The sequence below is a fragment of the Microcaecilia unicolor genome, chromosome 6, assembly GCF_901765095.1.
Source record: "Microcaecilia unicolor chromosome 6, aMicUni1.1, whole genome shotgun sequence".
In the NCBI taxonomy this organism is placed as follows: Eukaryota; Metazoa; Chordata; class Amphibia; order Gymnophiona; family Siphonopidae; genus Microcaecilia; species Microcaecilia unicolor.
The window spans coordinates 122,156,379-122,176,792 of record NC_044036.1 but is presented as its reverse complement, the minus strand read 5'-3'; the positions used below and the strand labels follow the sequence as shown (position 1 = coordinate 122,176,792).

The following is a 20,414-nucleotide window of genomic DNA, read 5'->3' as shown; positions in this document are numbered from 1 at the left end:
ATCTTGCTGGGGATGGGGTTTCCACCCTGCAGAGGGTACAGAGAAACCTGGTTGTTGAACATGTAGAGGAAGACAGATGAGCCTAACGTTTCAAACTAAGTTGGGGATTCTAGCCTGGGTAGGCAGAAGGTTTGGGGTGTTGGACCAGGTCTTTATGATGGGGGAATTTTATACAAATAAATAATTAATAATCAGAATCTTGCAGAATTGTATAATTTTTTTTTAGTACACTTCCCCTGGATTACCTTAATAAACATGAGTTAAAAAAAAATGTAGGTGAGAACTCATCATGTCATGGCTAAAAGAAATTTCAGAGGACCTATGAAAAAGTATTGATGCTCATCTAGACAGGATTACAAGATTGTCTGGACATTTAATACATCATCTATCCAGACTTGATTTCCAAATGGCCATTGTTTTACTTGAAGGAGACAGCTATTTTACTCACAGATCTTACCAATTCTGTTTCTTTGCATATTTCTTATACGTCTACCTGGCAGCACACTAACACCTCACCCAACACTGTGGTCCACATTCATTGTCAGATTTAAAACTTCATTATGTATTCATACTACAGTCACATATTTGGATTTAGCTCATAACTTTTCAGTAGAGCTCAAGGCAAGTTAGGTAACTATTTCTTTGTCCCTTGAAGGCTCACAATCTAAGGGGGTCTTTTACTAAGCCAAGGTAGAGTTTTTAGCTCACAGTAAAAATCAGCTGACAGTAAACATCGAGACACCCATATAAATATAATGGGCATCTTGGCATTTACTGTCAGCTGATTTCTACCACAAGCTAATAAAACTACCATGGCTTTGTAAAAGATCCCCTAAGTTTGTATCTGAGATAATGGAGGATTAAGTGATTTGCCCAATTTAACAAGGAAAGGCAGTAGGATTTGAACCAGGCTTCCTTGGTTCTTAGCACACTGCTCTAACCATCAGGTACCCCTCTGCATTCACTGTTAGAAGTGCCTACTAATAATATGGATCTAACAGAGTCAAAACAAGATGGACCTGTAGATCTAGTAGCAAACACCAAAAATCAAATTAGATCCAATCATTTCCACTTTACATCTTTTAAAGATTATTTCATATTTACTATTTATTCAGGGGCCCCTTTACTAAGACGCGTAGGTGCCTATGTGCGTACAACACGAGTGAAATTAGAACCGCCTGGCTACTGCGTGCCCCGGGCGGTAAGTCTAATTTTGACGTGCATCTATAACACGCAGAAGAAAATAATTTCTATTTTCTACCATGTGGTGCTAACCGGATACTAATCGGCAGTGTACACATGCTGACGATTACTGCCCGGTTAACATGTGAGACCTTACCGCTAAGTCAATGGGTGGCGGTAAGGTGTCAGGCCCAAAATGGATGCGTGCTGATTTTTATTTTGCTGCATGTCCATTTTTGGGGGAGAAAAGGCCTGTTTTGCATGTGCGCTGAAAAAGAGACCTGCACCTATCCAAAACACGCGTCTATATCAGCACAGGCTATGTTTCAGCACACCTTAGTAAAAGGGCCCCTCAATCAATTAAACCAGTGTTCTTTTCTTTAGGGGAAAAAAAGACCTCAGTGGTTTTAATGGCCCAACATAGTTTAGGCACATTAAAAAAAAAAAACTCACAATCTCACCACCATCACTGGTCAACCATCACCACCTATTTTTATTTTCACAATTTACCAAGTTTATCCTATCAACTATTTTCTATTAAACCCATATCATTTAACTTTCATAACAGTCTTATATTTATATTTAAGAATATTATGAAAGTTTAAGAGTGTGGTGGTGAAATTGTGAGGTTTTTAATGTGCCTAAATTATATGTTGGGCTATTAAAGCCACTGAGGTCTTTTTCCCCTAAACAAAAATAGCACCAGATTTAATTGAATAAATGAATAGTAAACATGAAATAATCTTTAGAAGGTGTATAGTGGAAAGGATTTGATCTAATTTGATTTTTAATAATATAAATACAGGATAAGATTTATTGTAAAATACTTGTACATTCAAACTCTTAAATACGCAAATAACCTCAAGTGGAAATCTGAGATTAAGCTCATGTTTGGTTTCCATTTCATTGAATCAAATTTGTCTGTCTTTATCTTGCTTTCTCCAAATATCTTCCTTCAAATTTACTAGGAGTTGGTTTGCCCATTTGCAGTACTAAGGCAAAAATAGAAATTAAACTTATAAACCTTTATTAAATAAATTTACAAATTAGAAGAAAAATACAATGCCACGTGAGTTTTCACACTCTTGTGCATTTTTCACATTCTGCTGTTTAAAATGCATTCAAGGAAGAGCTTTTTCACAGATCTAACATACTCTACAGTTTCAACTTGAAAGAACAATTAAAGAAAAGCTGTGCTGTAGACACGCTAGCATTTTTAGCACGTGCTAAAAATTAGCACGCGCTAATGCTAGAGATGCCCATAGGAATTAATGGGTGCCTCTAGCGTTTACTAAGTACTATTGACTAGATTCTATGTATGGTGCCTGAAAATTCTGTGCAGAAATAAATATGCCTAAATTTTATAGAATAGGCTTATGTTTCCTCACAGTACATAGAATAACGCCAAGCACCTCTCCACATGACCAAATGTAGTTGTGGCCATTTGTAAATTCCGATGCCTAAATTAGGCGCAGAGTGGGTGTATTCTGTAACAATGTGCATAGATTTTAGAAATGGCCATGCCCCCTTTCAACTATGTGACTTAGAATTTAGGTGCACTACGTTACAGAATACGCTTATCAAGTTATGGATGTAAATCTTAATGCCAATTAGTGCCAATAATTGTTAACATCCAATTAACAACGCTGCTTCGATTTCTGTATGGAAATAAGGCGCCATATATAGAATCCTGGGGTATATGTGGCATAAAGCAGATACAGCAAATCACCCTACAAAAACCATCCCTGACAACAAGCAGGAAGAAGAGGGGTTATAAAGATTAAGAGAAAGATGGATGGTGCAAAAGGCAGCTCCTGGAGAAAAACACGTTTGTCTGTCATACAACTGGGACGGGAAGAAGGTTCACCTTGCAACAAGACAATAATTGTAAGTACAAAGCAAAATCAACAATAGAGTCAGTGGCGTAGCTAGGATTGAATGGAACCTGGGCAGAAAAATTATGAGAGGCCCCTATAACACCATGGTGTTCATTTTCAAAGCACATAGACTTACAAAGTTACATACAGGCTCATTTTTGAAAGAAAAGGATGCCCATCTTTCGACACAAATCGGAAGAAGGGCATCCTTCTCCCAGGGTCGACCAAATCGGTATAATCAAAAGCTGATTTTGGACGTCCCCAACTTTCATGATTATCTTTCTACTTTTTATTTTTCTGCACATCAATTCAATCAAATTTAATCTCTTCTCACCATTCAGTCTTTAAGCTTCCTATTTTTACTGCTTCTACTACTACTTAACATTTCTAAAGTGCTACTAGGGTTACGCAGCGCTGTACAATTTAACATAGAGGGACGGTCCCTGCTCAAGGAGCTTACAATCTAAGAGACAAGTGAACGGACAGTCCGATAGGGGCGGTCAAATTGGGGCAGTCTGGGTTTAGTGAACGGAAGAGTTAGGTGCTGAATGCAGCATTGAAGAGGTGGGTTTTTATCAAGATGGGCAGGGAGGGGGCTTGGCGTAAGGGCTCAGGCAGGTTGTTCCAAGCATAGGGTGAGGCGAGGCAGAATGAGCGGAGCCTAGAGTTGGTGGTGTTGGAGAAGGGTACAGAGAGGAGGGATTTGTCCTGTGAACGGAGGTTACGGGCGGGAACATAGGGGGAGATGAGGGAGGCGAGGTAGTGAGGGGCAGCAGACTGAATGCATTTGTAGGTAAGAAGGAGAAGCTTGAATTGAATGCGGTATCTGATTGGAAGCCAGTGAAGTGACCTGAGGAGAGGGGTGATATGAGTAAATCGGTTTTGGCGGAATATGAGACGTGCCACAGAGTTCTCCCTCCACCAGCACCAGGGGGAGGAGCCAGACGTTTTGTGTGCCTCACTTGATGCTGAAATTGGGCCTGAGAAAAAGTGCAGGGAAGGTCTTTTTCTGTCCCATGGTCATCATGCCTGCAGGTGAGGGGGAAGTCAGTGGTCAGCTGTGGAGAATGGTGCAGGTTTGGTTTCTTGTCTGTGGTTTTTTTGTTTGTTTGTTTTTTTCTGTACGAAGCCCTGCAGACAGGAAAGGGAAGAGCTATGACCAGCATAGTAATGCAATGAGGTAAACTGATCTCAATCCAGGCTCTCTTCAAGCGGGAGTCCCTTCGCATGCCTAGACCACAAAATTTGAATTTAAGCTAGGGGAGCTCTGTCATTTTGGCTTCATCAGAAGACATCACCAACTAGTGTGCCTTCATTTCCCTTACCTATTTCAGGTGAGCAACATTGCTTTACAAGACGCTGTACATTCCCTTTCTATGTTAAGTTTTTATAGAATTTACCAATAGGAGCATAATCATTATGGAAGTGGATATTTATTTACCCTAAATTTGTTAATTGAGAATTGCCCATATAATTGAGGGACTGACTTCACCCTTTCAGTCATGTACATAGCACAGACAGCGAATAAATCAGCCAGTGGTAATAATTACAAATGAAAGAAAATTTCTTGGCACTTTAGTGAGGGTTAACTGTCTATGATTCTGTAGAGAAGTAGAGGCAATTTTAGAGACATGAAAATATTTGATGCACTTCAGGGCCGCCGAGAGGAGGGGGCAGGAAGGACAAGATTCCCAGAGCCTGGCTTCCAAGGAGGGCCGGGCGCCAGCAATCAAAAGATACTACTCTGCCGGCCACAGGTCCTTCTTCCTGCCGCGTCCTGCCTATGCAGAAACAGGAAGTTACTTCACAGGAGGCAGGACGCGGCAGGAAGAAGGACTTCCAGCCGGCAAAGCACTATCTCTCATTTGCTGCTGCAGAAGGGGATGTTGGAGGCGGTGGGGAGAGCAGTGGTAGCGGTGGGGGGGGCAGCGGCAGGGCCTGAAGATTGTTTGTCCTGGGCCCAGCTTTGTCTCTTGCTGGCCCTGGTACACTTTAAAGCAAGAACAAACAGGGTGATCAAAAGCTGAAGCAGTGCCAGTAATTTAGAATATTCCATGGCTTTGCCAAAACAAGAAGAGATCAATATTCAGCCAGCAGCACTCAGTGATTTGCTGATCACCACAGGCTTTATACCTGGAAATTCAATGCTGGGCCATGTCTGGGCTTTGGCATTGAATTTCTGGGTTTACAGAGCCAGCAAAACCATAGCCAATTAAGTATGATATTCAGCACTTAACCAGCTATGACGAACTGCACAAAGATATTATCTGATCCCATTTTTGCGGTTATCTTGGCTAGTTAAGTGCTAACTTCAGCCACGGAATTCCCCCAAGACAGCCGGTTTTGAGTTGGGCGCTAACCGGACATTTCAGTGACACTAACCAGTTAAGTGCTGCCAAATATGAACGGTTAGGCCCCGAACAAGCAAATTAACTGGCTAGGAGCTGTTTCTGGATGGTTAAATTGCTTTCAATATCGACCTCGAAATAATCAGCTTCCTGCAGAAAATCATGTTTAAAAGGGTTAGCATTCATAATCTGTTTGACTGAGATGAGATTGCTTCTGTAATGTAGCAGTCTAGTAATGGCCAGAGAATTCCAAATACTTAAAATCTAATCTAATCCATGTCTTATATACCACTCTATCTCAACACAAGGTTCCAGGCGGTGTACATAAAAAGAAACTCAGTCTAAAGTGAAGACGTTAAATAAATAATTAATGATAATGAATAGAAACAAAATATTAGTATTATCATAATTGTCAGAATGTTTTCATCCTCTTGTGTAAATGCTTATAATTTTGAACTGTTTGAATTGTACTTGGTAAGTTATTCCAAATAGCAACTGCTTGAAAAGAAAACAGAGAGCCTAGTTGACGCTTAAATCAAAAATGTTTATATTAACTGTTGCAAAAGCTTGCAGTTATTAAAAGCTATAAAATCTCAAAGGATATTGTGATCACTTATCTTCTGTACCTGTTCTAGCTCCATCGTTGTTGATCCCATCAGCATATAGATGCCTTGCTTTCCTTGTATATTGAATGATTTTATGCGCAAATTGTCTTTTCCTGGGCTGGTTGCTGTATGTGTAAACTGGATAGTGTATATTAGGAAGGTTTCCCTTGTTACATTTGCTGGAAGGTTCTTGCCGGTAGGTATACTTCTGCACTAATCCTGCAATAGAAATTAATTGTGTTACGCGGTGTAGTGACTTCCATTATTTTAAGAAATGTAAACAAATATTAGTTGAAGGACTAAAGTATTATTATGTTTGATAATGAGCACAACTCACTATGGGCTCCTTTTACTAAGGTGCACTGAAAAATGGCCTGCGGTAGTGTAGGCACAGGTTTTGGGCGCACATAGAACCATTTTTCAGCAGGTCTGTAAAAAATGCCTTTTTAAAATTTTTGCCGAAAATGGCCGTGCAGCAAAATAAAAATTGGCATGCGTCCATTTTGGGTCTGAGACCTTACCGCCAGCCATTGACTTAGTAGTAAGGTCTCTCACGTTAACAGTGCGTTAATCGCCTACGCGCGTCAAGTCACAGTTGCGGCTCAATTTTTGTCACGCGCCAGAAAATAAAATATATTTTCTGGCATGCGTAAAAAAATGAAATTACCGCACAGGCCAAGTGGTAGCCATGTGGTAACTTTGAATTGGCGCGCATAGGCACCTACACAGCTTACTAAAAGGGCACCTATGGGAAAACTTTGAAAAGTCTTGTTCGCTACCACAGATTGCCTAACCAAATTGCTTTTGGATTTCTAGCATACTATCTGTTGATGTTTCATTCCCACAGACTAAGAAAGATATGCTACTTCAATTTTTCTTTAGTAGAAAACTAGAGGAAACATACCGGGTCTGAAAAAATACACCGATTCAGGCCTGTTCATGTATGCTGCCACTGACAGCACTGCTGAAATTTTCTCTTTGAGTCCACCAAACCCTTTAACAATTTGCTTTGGATAGCCTGCATCCATTATGTCATTGGTGAAGCGCCAGTAATGGGGTCCCTACAGATTGAAACAGTATTTAGATATAAAATATTTAGCTGATTCTGAATGAGCATTTTTGAAAGCATAATATTCTGATCTGTATATAAAATGCTTAAATTTGTATGCCCGCAACATGCCCAACCTTGAAGAAAAAAGTTTTGCCATCACAGTTGCATCTTGTAAAGACTGTATCAATAGGTGAAGGGATACCCCACACATCACTGATGCTACGAGGATTTCCTGTCACTATTCCAAACTGATTGAGATTCCAGAAATTATGACCTGTTTGTGAGCAGAAAAAGACAATAGTCAGTACCAGTAATTCAGTAGCCAATGTTTTTATCCAAGGCCTGTACAACTATTTGATAAGAAAACATTCAAAGCCTGTTGCAGCTTAATTTGAAATCATGGACATTAAACAAGTTACCATGTGCTCTTACATAATATTGAAAGACTCCTAATAGAGATTATCATGCGGAAAAATAATCTTCAGTTTTTAAGCCATTTCTGGCCCCTTTTCTCCAATTTTTTGGAATTTTCTAAAGTTTGCTAGAAACTTTCCCTAATTTTTAAATGCATGTTAAAAAAATTAACATATGCAAATTGACTTTCTGCATATTAATTTGTAGGTTAACATGTGTTAAATTTATTTTGCACACTTGAGGGGTGCTAATGAACTAAATGCACATTTCTAATTTCTAATGTTGGTACATAACCAAAACCAGACTCAGCAAATATCAGTTGAAACAGAAAAGCCTTCAAGTCATTTCTCAGGAAACTCATTTTACCCAATTATCTTTAGCTGACTTTTCAACTACATCATAGTTAGGTTTGCAGCTTATAATTCTCCTGAATCTAACTGGAAAAAGTTTGTTTGATCAGAGTTGTCTGGCAAGATGTAGCTGGTCAAAATGAACTGAAAACCCGCTCTGGGAATGTCTGTGGATGGACAAATTTAGCAAGTCAGTGAGTGGGAGAAATTTTTCAAAGCTTGAGGTTTACCTAGCTAACTTCAGAAGTTTGCAGGGTAAACATTTTGAAAACTGACCTATTATTAAACAACCAGCATTTAAGTTTTTATACAGAACTTTTATCAGGATGATGAAAATAAACATGAATCATAAAGGGGGCGGAGGATGGTGTTAGTGTGCTAATGTCATTATTCCACATTATCTACTAGAGGGCACACTGCATACAATGGGGGGGTCCTGTGACAGATAACATGGATTCCTCTTCCAATTGAGACATGTGAATGTATGGCAGGTATGATCAAATTTCTCCATAACGGTGGTCCCTAAAATAAATCAAGTGGGTTTTTTCTGCATGTTATTTAAAGAGGAATTTAGGTAGACCAGATGATACAACTCATGTTAGTGCATATAACCTACAAATTAACATGCATTTATTTTATTTGTGTGCATTATAAAGTTCTAACCCATGTTAATAAGAATTACTAAATCGAATAAATCAAATGAACTGCAAAAAAATCCTAAACTTAAAATATTCTGAAAATGAATGTAACATTTTTTGGTCATGCTCATCCATAACGTGCTGCTTAAAAGTACATTGCATTACATAGGATGAACACATTATGATCTCTAGATTTTCTCTTTGACATGAGGTACTAACCAATGGCAATGCAGCTGTAAAAAATAAACTTGATGGCATCAGTTTGTCCTGACCACCCTGAGATTTAAATTGAACCAGTCTATTTCCTTGTGGACAAGGATTATAAGAGTTGGGATCATCAAGGACACCACATACTCTCTGGGCCAGATGCACTAAACTTAATGAGCCATTAACGAGCAAGTAATAAACCGTGGCATGCACTAAATGCTTCTCCGAGCCATTTTCCGATCACGATAGCAGCTAACGAAAACGGAATGCAGATGAGCAAATTAGTACCCCAATGTGTATAAATCGTATTGTAATGAGATGCACTACCATTTTCCGATTGCCTAACCGTGGAAAATCTAACTGGAGGTCTGTACCTCTCATTGGGGCTGCGCTGCCTCTAAAAACTTCTATAAATGTAACAAAACAAAATCGGGAAAAAAACGTCCAAGTGCTCGTCAGGGACGTCCTTTATGGATGCCCTTCACTGCCTAGCCAATCACAGCGCGTTTAGCTGTTACCAGTATCAGCTAAACGTGCTGGGATTGGCTGAGAGAGACCTGGAGGGTGGGACATCAAAAAAGTTTTGATTTGGACATCCTCACACGTCCCGATCCTGGGGGAGGGGGGGCGCAAGATGAAAACAACCTTGGAGGGGACTGTTGAGAGAACTGTGGTTGTGGTCAGTTCAGGCAGGTAAGAAAACCAGGGACTTCCTTTTTTTTTTCTTCGGAGAAGTCCTTCCTAATTGCAGGTAAGAAAAACATGTCCAAGAAGGACGCCCATCACAGAAGCTGCAGGAAGACTTCCAGCTGGTGTTAGACGTCCCTGACAAGCACTTGGATTCTTTTTTTTTCATCAGAGAAGTCCTTCCTAATTGCCTGATGTAAGCCTGCCTTTAACATGCAAAGCAGTAAACAATGGAAATGTTACACAACAGAGCAGTAGCACTTAAATTAACTGGGGCTCTTTTCAGACAAGTTTCCTGCTGGTCAGGGACCTCCTTTTTTTTTGTTTGTTTTTTGAGTGAAGGACGTCCATAAAGGACGTCCTTGGCATGCGCAGAGCTGCCAGCATAACGCTTGGCTGCTCTGCGCATGCTCAACCGGCCGACTGGCTTCCGAGGGACTAGAGAATGCAAGTAAGCTACAACAAGCAGCTCATTTGCATTCCCTTTCCTTGATGCATGGCCGTTCCCTACCGATTCGCTATGGAATCAGTAAGGGAAGGGCTCTTCTGAGGACCTTAGTGCATCTGCCCCTCTGAGACTTAAATTATCATGGAGATGGGTAAACAGTTAAAAAGTTATTGGTGGGGAATAGACACAAAAACATTGGGGGGTCTTTTACTAAGGTGCGGGGCCACCAAGAGACTGGGCCAGGCCCAGGACAAGGCCGCCTCCGGGCAGGGCCCCCCCACCCGAGGTCACCGGGCCCCCCTCCACCCGCCACCAGGCCCTCTCTCCACCCCTGGGCCCTCTGCACTGACCTTAAGCGCCTCACCTTCGAAAGCGCAGCAAGCAGCGGCAGACCACTCCTTCCTTCTGTGTCCCGTCCTCGCGGAAGTTACATCAGGCGAGGGCGGGACACAGAAGGAAGGAGTGGTCTGCCGCTGCTTGCTGCACTTTCGAAGGTGAGGCGCTTAAATTCAATGCCAGGGAGCGACGGAGGGCGGGCAGGCCGGACTGCGGCGGAGGTGCCGGGCTCCCCCCCCCCCCCCGGGAGCCCGGGCCCTGGGAATTTTGTCCCCCCTGTCCCCCCCTCTCGGCGGCCCTGCTAAGGTGCTAGTGTTCTTAGCACATGCTAATGATTAAGATGCGCTAAACACTAGAGACGCCCATAGGAATATATAGGCATCTCTAGCATTTAGCACATCCTAGTTATTAGCCTGTGCTAAAAACACTAGCATGCCTTAGAAAAAGACCCCCATTATCTTATATTGCCAGGTTTGCTATAGGAAACTATGGTAAAATAGATAACTGAATATCCTTGTAATGATGCAACAGACAATGTACAACAACATATAAAGTAAAATGTCTATGGAAATCCTGATTTCTGCTCAGAGAGGTCCTGTTAAACTCAAACCTGGATGCCATCACTTAGAGTATAATAAACTCCACAAAACAAAAAAAAAAAACCCTTTATTTGACTCACCTCGAAATACAATCAGTGATCCATTCTGTAAAACAGTCATTCCATCTGCTGGTTCACCTTTGCACAAATTCGTCTCATCTGAATAATTAAAATAATTATACAAATTCACCTTAGTAACAAAACACTGTGATTAAGATCCTCCAGATACTCCAAAACGGTAGTTCTCAGCCTAGCTCTCAATGACCTTCCAGTCAGTCTGGTTTTCAGGATATCCTCAAAAAAAATATCCTAAAAAAACCGCAGAAAAAACACGCAAAAGACATATTTCATAAGTACATAGTACATATATATCGCAATACTGGGACAGACCAAAGGTCAGCATCTTGTTTCCAATAGTAGCCAATCCAGATCACAAGTACCTGGCAATATCCCAAAGAGAAAAAGATTTCATGCTGCTTGTCCCATGAGTAAGCAGTGGACTTTCCCAATTCCACTTAATAATGGTTTATGGACTTTTCAATGATAGTGCTGCCTGCCTGGAAATATATTCCCTGCATATTCTCTCTGGATAGCCTGAAATCCTGGGTGGTTCTGGAGGATTAAGCTGAGAAATTGCAGCTCTATTATATTCATAATTTTTAAACACTATCACATAGGTATAATTCAAAGCAAAAGGGGTCCTTATGCTATTATATTTAAATCACAAACATTTTGTGATATTTGTAAATGTCAATAGAGTGGGTAATAAATGTGATAAATAAAATTGCAGTGCTTTCTTCCATTCTATGTAGTATTGCACATTTGGTTTTGTTATTTATTTTGCAGGTTTTATATAGTAACTTAGATAGTTAGGGTTCCTACTAAGGTGCTCTAACAGATTTAGGGCCCTGGTTACTAAGGTACGCTAGCATTTCTATTGTGTGCTAAAAATGAGCACACACTAACTATGTAGGTGCCCACGGGATTATATGGGGCATCTACATGGTTAGTGCATGCTAATGCTTAGTGCATGCTAAAAACGATAATGCGCCTCTAGGTTGACTTAGAAAACAGGGCCCTTAGTGCATACTAGTGCATGCTAAATGATAAGACATCCATTATCCCCCGGATTCTATGTATTGTCCTGAGATTTCTGCACAGAAATCGAAGTGTATTCCATAACAATGCACATAATCTAATTGGATAACAAGCCAATCAGTGTTGGTAATTGCCAATTACCAAGCAATTATTGACACTAATTGGCATTAATTAGAATTTATGCGCAGAACTCTCTAGGTGTATTCCATAACATGCTGCATGTAAATTCTAAATCACATAGTTGAAAAGGGAGTGTGGTCATAGGCATAGAATGGGTGGGTCATGGGAATTTCTAAAATCTATGCGTGTTGTTATAGAATACACCCAATCTGCTCCTAATTTAGGCATTGGCATTTATATCAGGTTTTACTTGGCATAACTACCTGTTACTAAATTTAGTCATGCATATGGCCACTCAGTGTATTCTATAAACTGCATGGAAATTTAGACTTATTCTATAATGTATGCCTAAATTGAGACATCAAACATATAAACGGCAAGTGACCGTACTCACTTGCAAATGTGCAGTACAGACTTCCCTCTCTGTCCCGCCCTCACGTCAAGACGTCATGACGTCAGAGGGCGGAACAGAGAGGGAAATGGAGTCGAATTGTGGGACGACGACGCTGCCGCCTGGAAAGGAATATCACGCGAAACAACCTCTACCCTCCCCCCATCCCTGCTGCCGCCACTCCCGCCCCCCTCCGTATCGGGCCCCCTGCACTGACCTGACAGCACCTCTCACCTCCATGTGGAAACACTACAGGCAGCAGCAGAGCAATCTTCACACGGAGCGCAATCTTCTGTAGCGCTTTCACATGGAGGTGAGAGGTGGTCAGGTCAGTGCAGGGGGCCCAGCACAGAGGGGGGAGGGAGCGGCGGCGGTGAGGGTAGCTGGACATGGGAGGAGGGCAGGGGGAGAGGCCATGGTTGCTGGACTTGGGGTGAGAGCAGGGCACAGAGGAGGGTTGCTGGACATGGAGGGAGGGGGGAGGCCAAGGGAAAGAGGAGGGTTGCTGGACGGGGTGAGGCCAGGGGAGAGAGGAGGGCTGCAATACTTGCCCATTTTTACGGGCTTAACGGCTAGTACCTTATAGAATGCACTTAGGCGAATTTCATGTCGGTGCCAAATTTTTAGGCATGGTATATAGAATCTAGTCCTATATTCCTATGGGCGTGTTATCATTTAGTGCACCTTAGTAAAAGGACCCCTTCTTTTGGAGCAGAACTGTAGAATCAGTTTTTCTGAAACAATTTGACAATTCAGTAACGTCTGAATGATTTGTTGACTTGATGCAATTGACCAACATAAAATCTGAAATAACAGTCAAAAACTTTGAATTTTTGGAAATTCCAAAGCACACTTCCTTAGGTCCTCCAGGGAAAATACAATAGTCATAAGGACATAAGAGTAGCCATACTGGGTCAGACCAATGGTCCATCTAGCCCAGTATCCTGTTTCCAACAGTGACCAAGCCAGGTCACAAGTACCTAGCAGAAACCCAAATCGTGGGTTTCAATGTAGAACCCCAAAGAATAGCAAGATTCCGCAATACTAAAGAGTAACAAGATTCCAAACAGAATCTCAAAGAGTAGCAACATTCCATGCAGAACCCCAAAGAATAACAAGATTCTGGAATTCTAAAGCGTAAGAAGATTCCAAACAGAATCTCAAAGAGTAGCAACATTCCATGCTACCAATCCCAAGCCAAGCAGTGGCTTCCCCATGTTTGTCTCAATAGCAGTGAGAAGAACTAAGTTGAAGGATAAAAATTTGAACTCCACTGGTTCTGCACTGGGAAGAGGTCAATGTGGCAGACAGTGTATGCTGGGAATGGGGAATGTTGTTGCACTGCTGGCAATCTCTCTCGCCTTCATTTTTCTCTGTTTCTATGTTTCATTTGGAGTAATGTAGACAGTTCTGGAGACTGCACTTTCAAAAAAGAGATATTCTAGAGGGGTCTGCCAAAATAGATCACAATATTCATCATAAAGCATATGGATACAGGTCTCAATATGTATACTTTGGAAGAAAGGAAGGAGAGAGGAGATATGATTAAATATCTCTTTGGCATAATTGCACAGTAGGCGAGCCTCTTTCAATTGGAAGGAAGCTTGGGAATGATGGGGCATAGGATGAAGTTGAATGGGCGAAGCATAAGGACTTTTCTAAGAAAGTATTCTTTTGATGGCTAAGATGGTGTCTGAAATGGATGTCCAGCAATGCGCTCCACACTTCTCATTGGCATTTGGTAACTTACTGGCTGTCCGTGAACTTTCTGGTATGGAGAAGAGAGGTGAAGTCCAGGTGATTCCCTCACCCCGAGATGAACTTTCAGTGTTTGCAATGCTGGGGGAGAGAGTCATTACTGTGGTAGGGTCCACAAGTTGTTTGATGGACCAGAGCACTGAGAGGGCATTACTTAGCACAGATCAGAGGGCTGCCCTACTGTGACCCAGAATTGCATGCAGCAGTGAGGATCAGTCAGCCCCAGTTTTGCTGGAAGATGTGCTGCTGAGTCCTGGTTCTGAGAGAGATGCTACTGCTGCTTCCTCCCCTCTGGAATTCAGAGTATGCTGGATATACAAACTCAGGTTGATGACAGTTCTACTGAAGTTTCAGAGAGGAGAATGGGTACTTCCAGCATGAGTCTCCGTGAGATGAAGAAACCGACCATGGTGACCTTGGGAGTTGCTATGGATAGCCATCAAGGATCTGGATTCCCCTCTATTATTATTTGCTAGAAAGTTTTAAGAGGACTTAAATTCTATTGCTAGTTCAGTTGAGGAACAGGTACAAGTGCAGATGCAACAACCACTAGGATGGACAGTCTGAAGTCACAGTTGGAGGAACTGCAAACTCTCGGTGTTGCTACCATGTAAGCTAGAGTATTTTGACAATCAGACCAGGAGGGATAATCTTAGATTTCATAATTTTCCAAAATCATTATTGAATACTCCAGCTCATATGGTCCTTGAGTATTAGTAGGAAGTCCTCAAGATTCCCTCTTGCAATTTGCCTAATACCATTCTCTGGATAGGGCAAGTAGTGGGCTACCATTAGAAGATTAAAGTGTGATCCAGTCAGATACTATTAATTTTACTGGGTTTCTGGAGAGTTCTCTTAGGGTGGTAACAGAGAGAACTACCTTGCTGGCTTAGTTTGCACTCAGCTTGGAGAGAATAATGTAAGTGAATCTTTATTTTAGGAATATGAATGAGTATTTTGGGTGTTAAGATTCATATTTTTCCTGCTTTTCTTTGATGCACACAGAAAAGGCAGAGGGAATTATTGGGGTTGAAGCCCAAGAATCCTGGCCTTGGGTGTGATTTTCATGTTAAAATTCCCTTGTTAATACTATGTATCACTTGGGAGTCAGCTATTTTGATCTGTGACCCCCAACAGACTTTCTTGTGAACAGAGAAGAGCATAGAGTGCTTTTGATGGACAATCCAGTTTAGGCCTGCTTATGCCAGCTTTGTGGGTCTTTTTACTAAGCTGCGGCAAAACAAAAACCCTTAGCGTGACCTTGAGTAGATTTTCTACACGCTAAGGCTGTTTTTTCCGCGGCCATAAAAATGGCCTTTTTCCATTTTTTTTAATTGGCCATGCGCTGTTGATGTTGCCAGCCTTTGTTTTTCTTTCTTGTGAAAGTTTCTAAATGAACAGCTCTGAAAACCAAACATTTATTTTAGTATGAATAGCAATAGTATAGTATTACATTGCCCTACAAATATGCCTTCATCTTGCTTTGAAGGATTCATTTCTGAAGGTGAGAAGGAAAAGAATACTCCCTAACTATGCAGTCTCTTTCTCTGCTGAGACTGCCTACCAGATTACCCATCAGTGTCAAAATGTGATGGTGGGAAATTTGAGCAGTGTGAACACATCCCCAGTAAATGCCCAAGAGGCCATTCTCTTTTCCTAGTTCTTTTTATTTTGTTCATCAGAGGGAGCTAGTTTCCAAATGTAAGCAAATGATACACATATATATATTTTTTTGTTGTTACATTTGTACCCCGCACTTTCGCAGTCATGGCAGGCTCAATGTGGTGGGCAATGGAGGGTTAAGTGACTTGCCCAGAGTCACAAGGAGCTGCCTATGCCGGGAATCAAACTCAGTTCCTCAGAACCAAAGTCCACCACCCTAACCACTAGGCTCTCAAATGTTTAGAAAACTTTTGCAGGTGGATGTGCTCTGATAGTTTCAAAATGAAGACAGAGAATAAAAGATTCTGTGGCTAAAGAAACCTTCAATTTTATCTTCAGTGCTAATCTTAATCCTGGAAAGAGTCACAGATAAGTAGGAACAAGTATGGGGGAGGGGGAGTTTACTGTTGATTCAATTTTAATGCAAAAACCTCAGATTATGAAAGTGATTAAGCCATGCTTCTTCAGTTGTGTCAGCTGAGCTATTTTAGATCATTTCTAGAAAAAAATAAACAATTTTGTGTCTTTGGTTAATGTAGTAATTACCAGGAGGCTTGATTACTGTAATTCCGTAACAAAGAAGCCAATTTTTCAAAACACTTGGAGGTACTAAACTCAACACAAATTCTAATGTTTGTCCAATTTGTACTTCTTTTTATAAATTGTAAACCGTTCTGTCTTGCAGTAGCAATAAGATACGGTATATAAATTGACGTAAATAAATAAATAAATAAATAAATACACCTCCTCTCATCCTTGGACACAGTAGAGGAATTCGCTTGATATTTTGGGGAGAGGATGCTCAAGCACCCACAGATCTAGCTCCTATGTTCATTAATAATAGATTATGCCACATATAGGGGATATCATAGGAAATACAAAATGAAACGAGCTGCTGCTGACTAAACTTTGGTCCTTTAAATTCTCTCCTCTTTTGAAGGGTTCCTTTCGCCAAATCTTGGAACACCTGTACTTTAGCACTATCCCAGACGATCTCTCCCATTGCGCGGGCTTTGCGCCATATGGATTCCTTCAGCTGGTATTCGTGGAAACAAACCACTATATCTCTAGGAGTGTCTCCTCTTTGTGGCCCCATACTACGGTGCGCTCTGTCAATCTGTATCTCCACCGTCTCCACCTGCATTTGCTCCTCTTGCCCATGTTGTAGAATAAAGGCACTTATCTGTTGCACTATAGTTCGTGCATTTTTATAGTTCTCCTCCTCCGGAATGCCCTTAAAGCGCAAGTTGCAGCGTCTCAACCTGTTCTCGAGGTCTTCCGATTGCTGCTCTAATTCTGTTCTCAATCGCCTGTCATTCGCACCAGTGGTTGCCAACCCTCGTAATTCTTCCTCTATATTATCTACTCACTCTTCTGTTTCCGCCACTCTAGTCCCAATTTCTTTCACCTTCTCTCGCAGCGCTGCCACCAAGGATTGGATGCTTTTCCTGGTCACAATCATATCTGCTTTAAATTGCTTGAACCACCTCGCTATTTCGCTCTTGACGACCTCCTCCTCCCGTGCACTCAGCTCCTCGTGGTCAATTTCTGACTCGGAGTCCTCCGGCGCCATCTTGGCCCCTCAAACTAGTGTACTCACACTCCCCTGCTTCTCTGTTTCCTCAGCTCCCGCCGTGAATTTATACTTTGCCAGTTTTTTTTCGGGCAGCCATTCTTTAGCAGAGGCGATTCGGAGGCGATATTTCGGGCGATCTCCGTTTTACCTGGGATTTTCCTCAATCTTTATTTGGGCTACCGCGGAGCTCCACTTTTAGGCAGCCATCCTTCGCCGGTGATGTCACTTCCTCCTGCCCTTTGGTCCTTAGACTTTAAAACACTGGTACCATTGTCTTTCTGCTGTCAGTTTAAGATTCTGTCATTGGTTTGTAGATTTTCAGAAAGGCATTATGTACCTGAAATAATATGTTTCAAGGTATATACCTGGAAGACAACAGTGAACTTCAGGGGAATTTTTTAGTGAGGACACATTCACCAAAGGACAATAGTCTTGTAGGAACAAGTAAGATGAATTTTTTCGCTACAGCCACCCCCCCACCCCCACCCCCAGGTTTTGTTTGTCTATTTACTAATTATTCTGTGTTTAGTAATCTAGTAAAGCGTACCTTTTCTATAACTCTGTTTTAGTTATTCATCTTCTCTTAAAGTTTGATTTTTTTCATATGTAGAAAATTATAAAGTATATTTAAATGCTGATTTTTAAATGTAATTTTAAACTTCATTGATGTGATCTCAGAATATGCAAATTTTACGATTAATGTATGTAACGTATTTGCTGATGTTGTCCCCACTTAGAGAAAGCACAGAGAAACTGGGCAGTATTGGTTGGTTGGGGGAAAAACAAAGTGGTGCATTCAAAAGAACTTATGCAGTCAGCAGCAAGTGCTGATTGCATAATTGCTTTATTGTCAATATTATGGGCAGCAAAATAGATTTTGAAAGGACAACATTCTAGTCAAAAATTTATCCATTTAGAAAAAGGAGTGGCCAAGGGCATTCCAGGGGTGGAGTCAAACGTTTAGCCTTACAGCAAAGATATTCAGCCATGGTCTAGATAAATGTATCTGTTGAACAGGATGGTGTTCATAAATATCTTATAAATAGTGGCTCTAGGTTATCCGTTTAGGGTGGCATATTCCTTGGGCCTTCCTACACAGATACTTGCTATATATCAGGCGTAAAGATACACCGATAAGTTATCCACTTATCTACTTGCAGTGGCAGAGGACTAAACACTGCTTGCATGCATGTGCATTACAGTTTAGAAAACGTAAATGCATAGGGGATGTGTGTATTGTTTTAGGTAGTATGCAGTATGCATACGGGCATACTTTTAACTGCATAAGAAGGTGGATTTGTATAGACTAAAAATAGAAAACCCGTTAAAGTCTCTACAGAAAATGTACTCTGCGGTGCATGTATAATAATGAAAAGAAAGCCAACCTTTTGTGAGTGGCACCTTGGCAGTTCTGTTGTAACGTAATGGTGTAGAATCTGTTCGTTTGGGGAATCTTCTTTTGGGGCTAATGGTTGACACCGGTGTCGAGTACGTCTTTAGTGTTTGGTAAGCAATTCTTCTCCTGTCTTCAATCAGTTGTAGAGATGGTATGTTAGTTGATTCTTCAGGTAACGTGAAACTATACCGTATGCTTATTGGAGCAGTAGTTTTCTCAGGGCTGAGAGATGATTTTGTTCTTTGATTCATTGGCTCAACTGGCTCTGTTACAGTTTTCTTTGGTTTTTCTTTTTCTGAAACAAAATTCATATTAAAATGTTTAGTTAAAGTGACAGGTATTTTGTCTTGATTTAGATTTTTTTTTTTTTGTAGAAAATTATTTTACATCACCTCCAGATGTAGTTCTTTCTCCTTTGTCTGTTGGCTTTTGTGTGCTATTAACTGGAGCAGGGTGTGTTGTATATGTTTCTTCTTTGTAGCCTTTATCAACACTTTTAGATGTAACAAGACTATTATTTCTAGGCCTATCTTTAGAGTTAGGCTTTGTTGTATGGCTAGAATCAGATTTCCTCTGTGTAGAACTACCAGCAGTAGTAAATGAATTAAGTGTAGTATAGACACTACTTAATTTTGGAGCTGAAGAAGTAGTCAAACTTGCTGTTGTCTCCCGTAAAACTGAACGCATTGTGGTTTTTTTATATTCTTTAGGCTTTGTGGGGTCAAGGGTTCTATAAGATTCTTGGGTTGTAGTTTGGTTCCCCAACCATGAACTTCCTTTTTGACGAGTTGTAGGAGTCGAAATAGTCATTAGTGTGGAGATGTCACTACCATCTGGGTCTTTTAAAACAGATTTAGTTCTGGTTGTCCCTAGAGAAAAAGCAGTTAAAACAGATACATTAGTATTTTTAGAACCTTTTCTGTTCTTCGTTATAAACTCTTCTCATTAGATCAAGTTCCCTAAATAGTGATTAGGTTAGTGGGAGAAGAAGAAACTGCACTTGATAATGTCACTCTTGGTCCTTGTAGTAGAAACCAAAAAAATGTTAATTTTTGCAAGGAAAAGAAGCTTTTAGCATCTGCCTTGACTGCATCTTGACCAGACAACAGAGTAGTTCCTTTCAGTGGTGTAGCCACACGGAGGGAGGCCTTGGGGGCCTGGGCCCCTCCATTTTGGGCTTGGGTCCCCTCCAGAACTGTAGCACCCCTTTAAATGTCTGACAGGGATGCCGAAGCCCCACCAGCCAAAGAAATACAGTTCTGGAGCTGCTCACCTTCTCCTTGCACTGCTTCTTTAGTAACATTCTACACATGAAAAAGCCAGTCTTTAAGAAGACCAATCACTGAAACAGAGTTAAAGAAAAGGTGTTCTTTTCTAGAGCAGGGTCTGTCCTTCTTTGTTAAACTGTACAGCGCTGCATAACCCTAGTAGCGCTCTAGAAATGTTAAGTAGTAGTAGTAGATCCAGAACTGTATTTCTTTGGCTGGTGAGGCATGGTCATCCCTGCCAGCAAAGTTATGTTTAGTGCACTCGGGGAAGGGAGGAAGGTATATGTCGACCACCCCCCAGTTCCACCCCTGGGTGCCCCCAAATTTGGAGGGTTGGCTATGCCCCTGGATCCTATTGGCAGAAAGTTATAGCCTGCTCTTTTACTAGAATAATACACTTTGGG

The 20,414-nt window shown here is 41.2% G+C and overlaps 1 protein-coding gene across 1 annotated transcript in view; it reads right to left on the bottom strand.

Moving 5' to 3' along the window:
• The window catches only part of PRG4 (proteoglycan 4), an 87,676-nt gene that overhangs the window by 8,025 nt on the left and 59,237 nt on the right, over positions 1–20,414 (bottom strand). Inside the window, exons 12-17 of the mRNA XM_030206755.1 lie at positions 19,135–19,611; positions 18,732–19,037; positions 10,823–10,900; positions 7,198–7,337; positions 6,917–7,073; positions 6,034–6,231 (exon numbers count right to left, since the gene is read on the bottom strand). Coding sequence (XP_030062615.1) covers positions 6,034–6,231; positions 6,917–7,073; positions 7,198–7,337; positions 10,823–10,900; positions 18,732–19,037; positions 19,135–19,611 — 1,356 coding nt within the window. The remainder of the gene's footprint in view (positions 1–6,033; positions 6,232–6,916; positions 7,074–7,197; positions 7,338–10,822; positions 10,901–18,731; positions 19,038–19,134; positions 19,612–20,414) is intronic.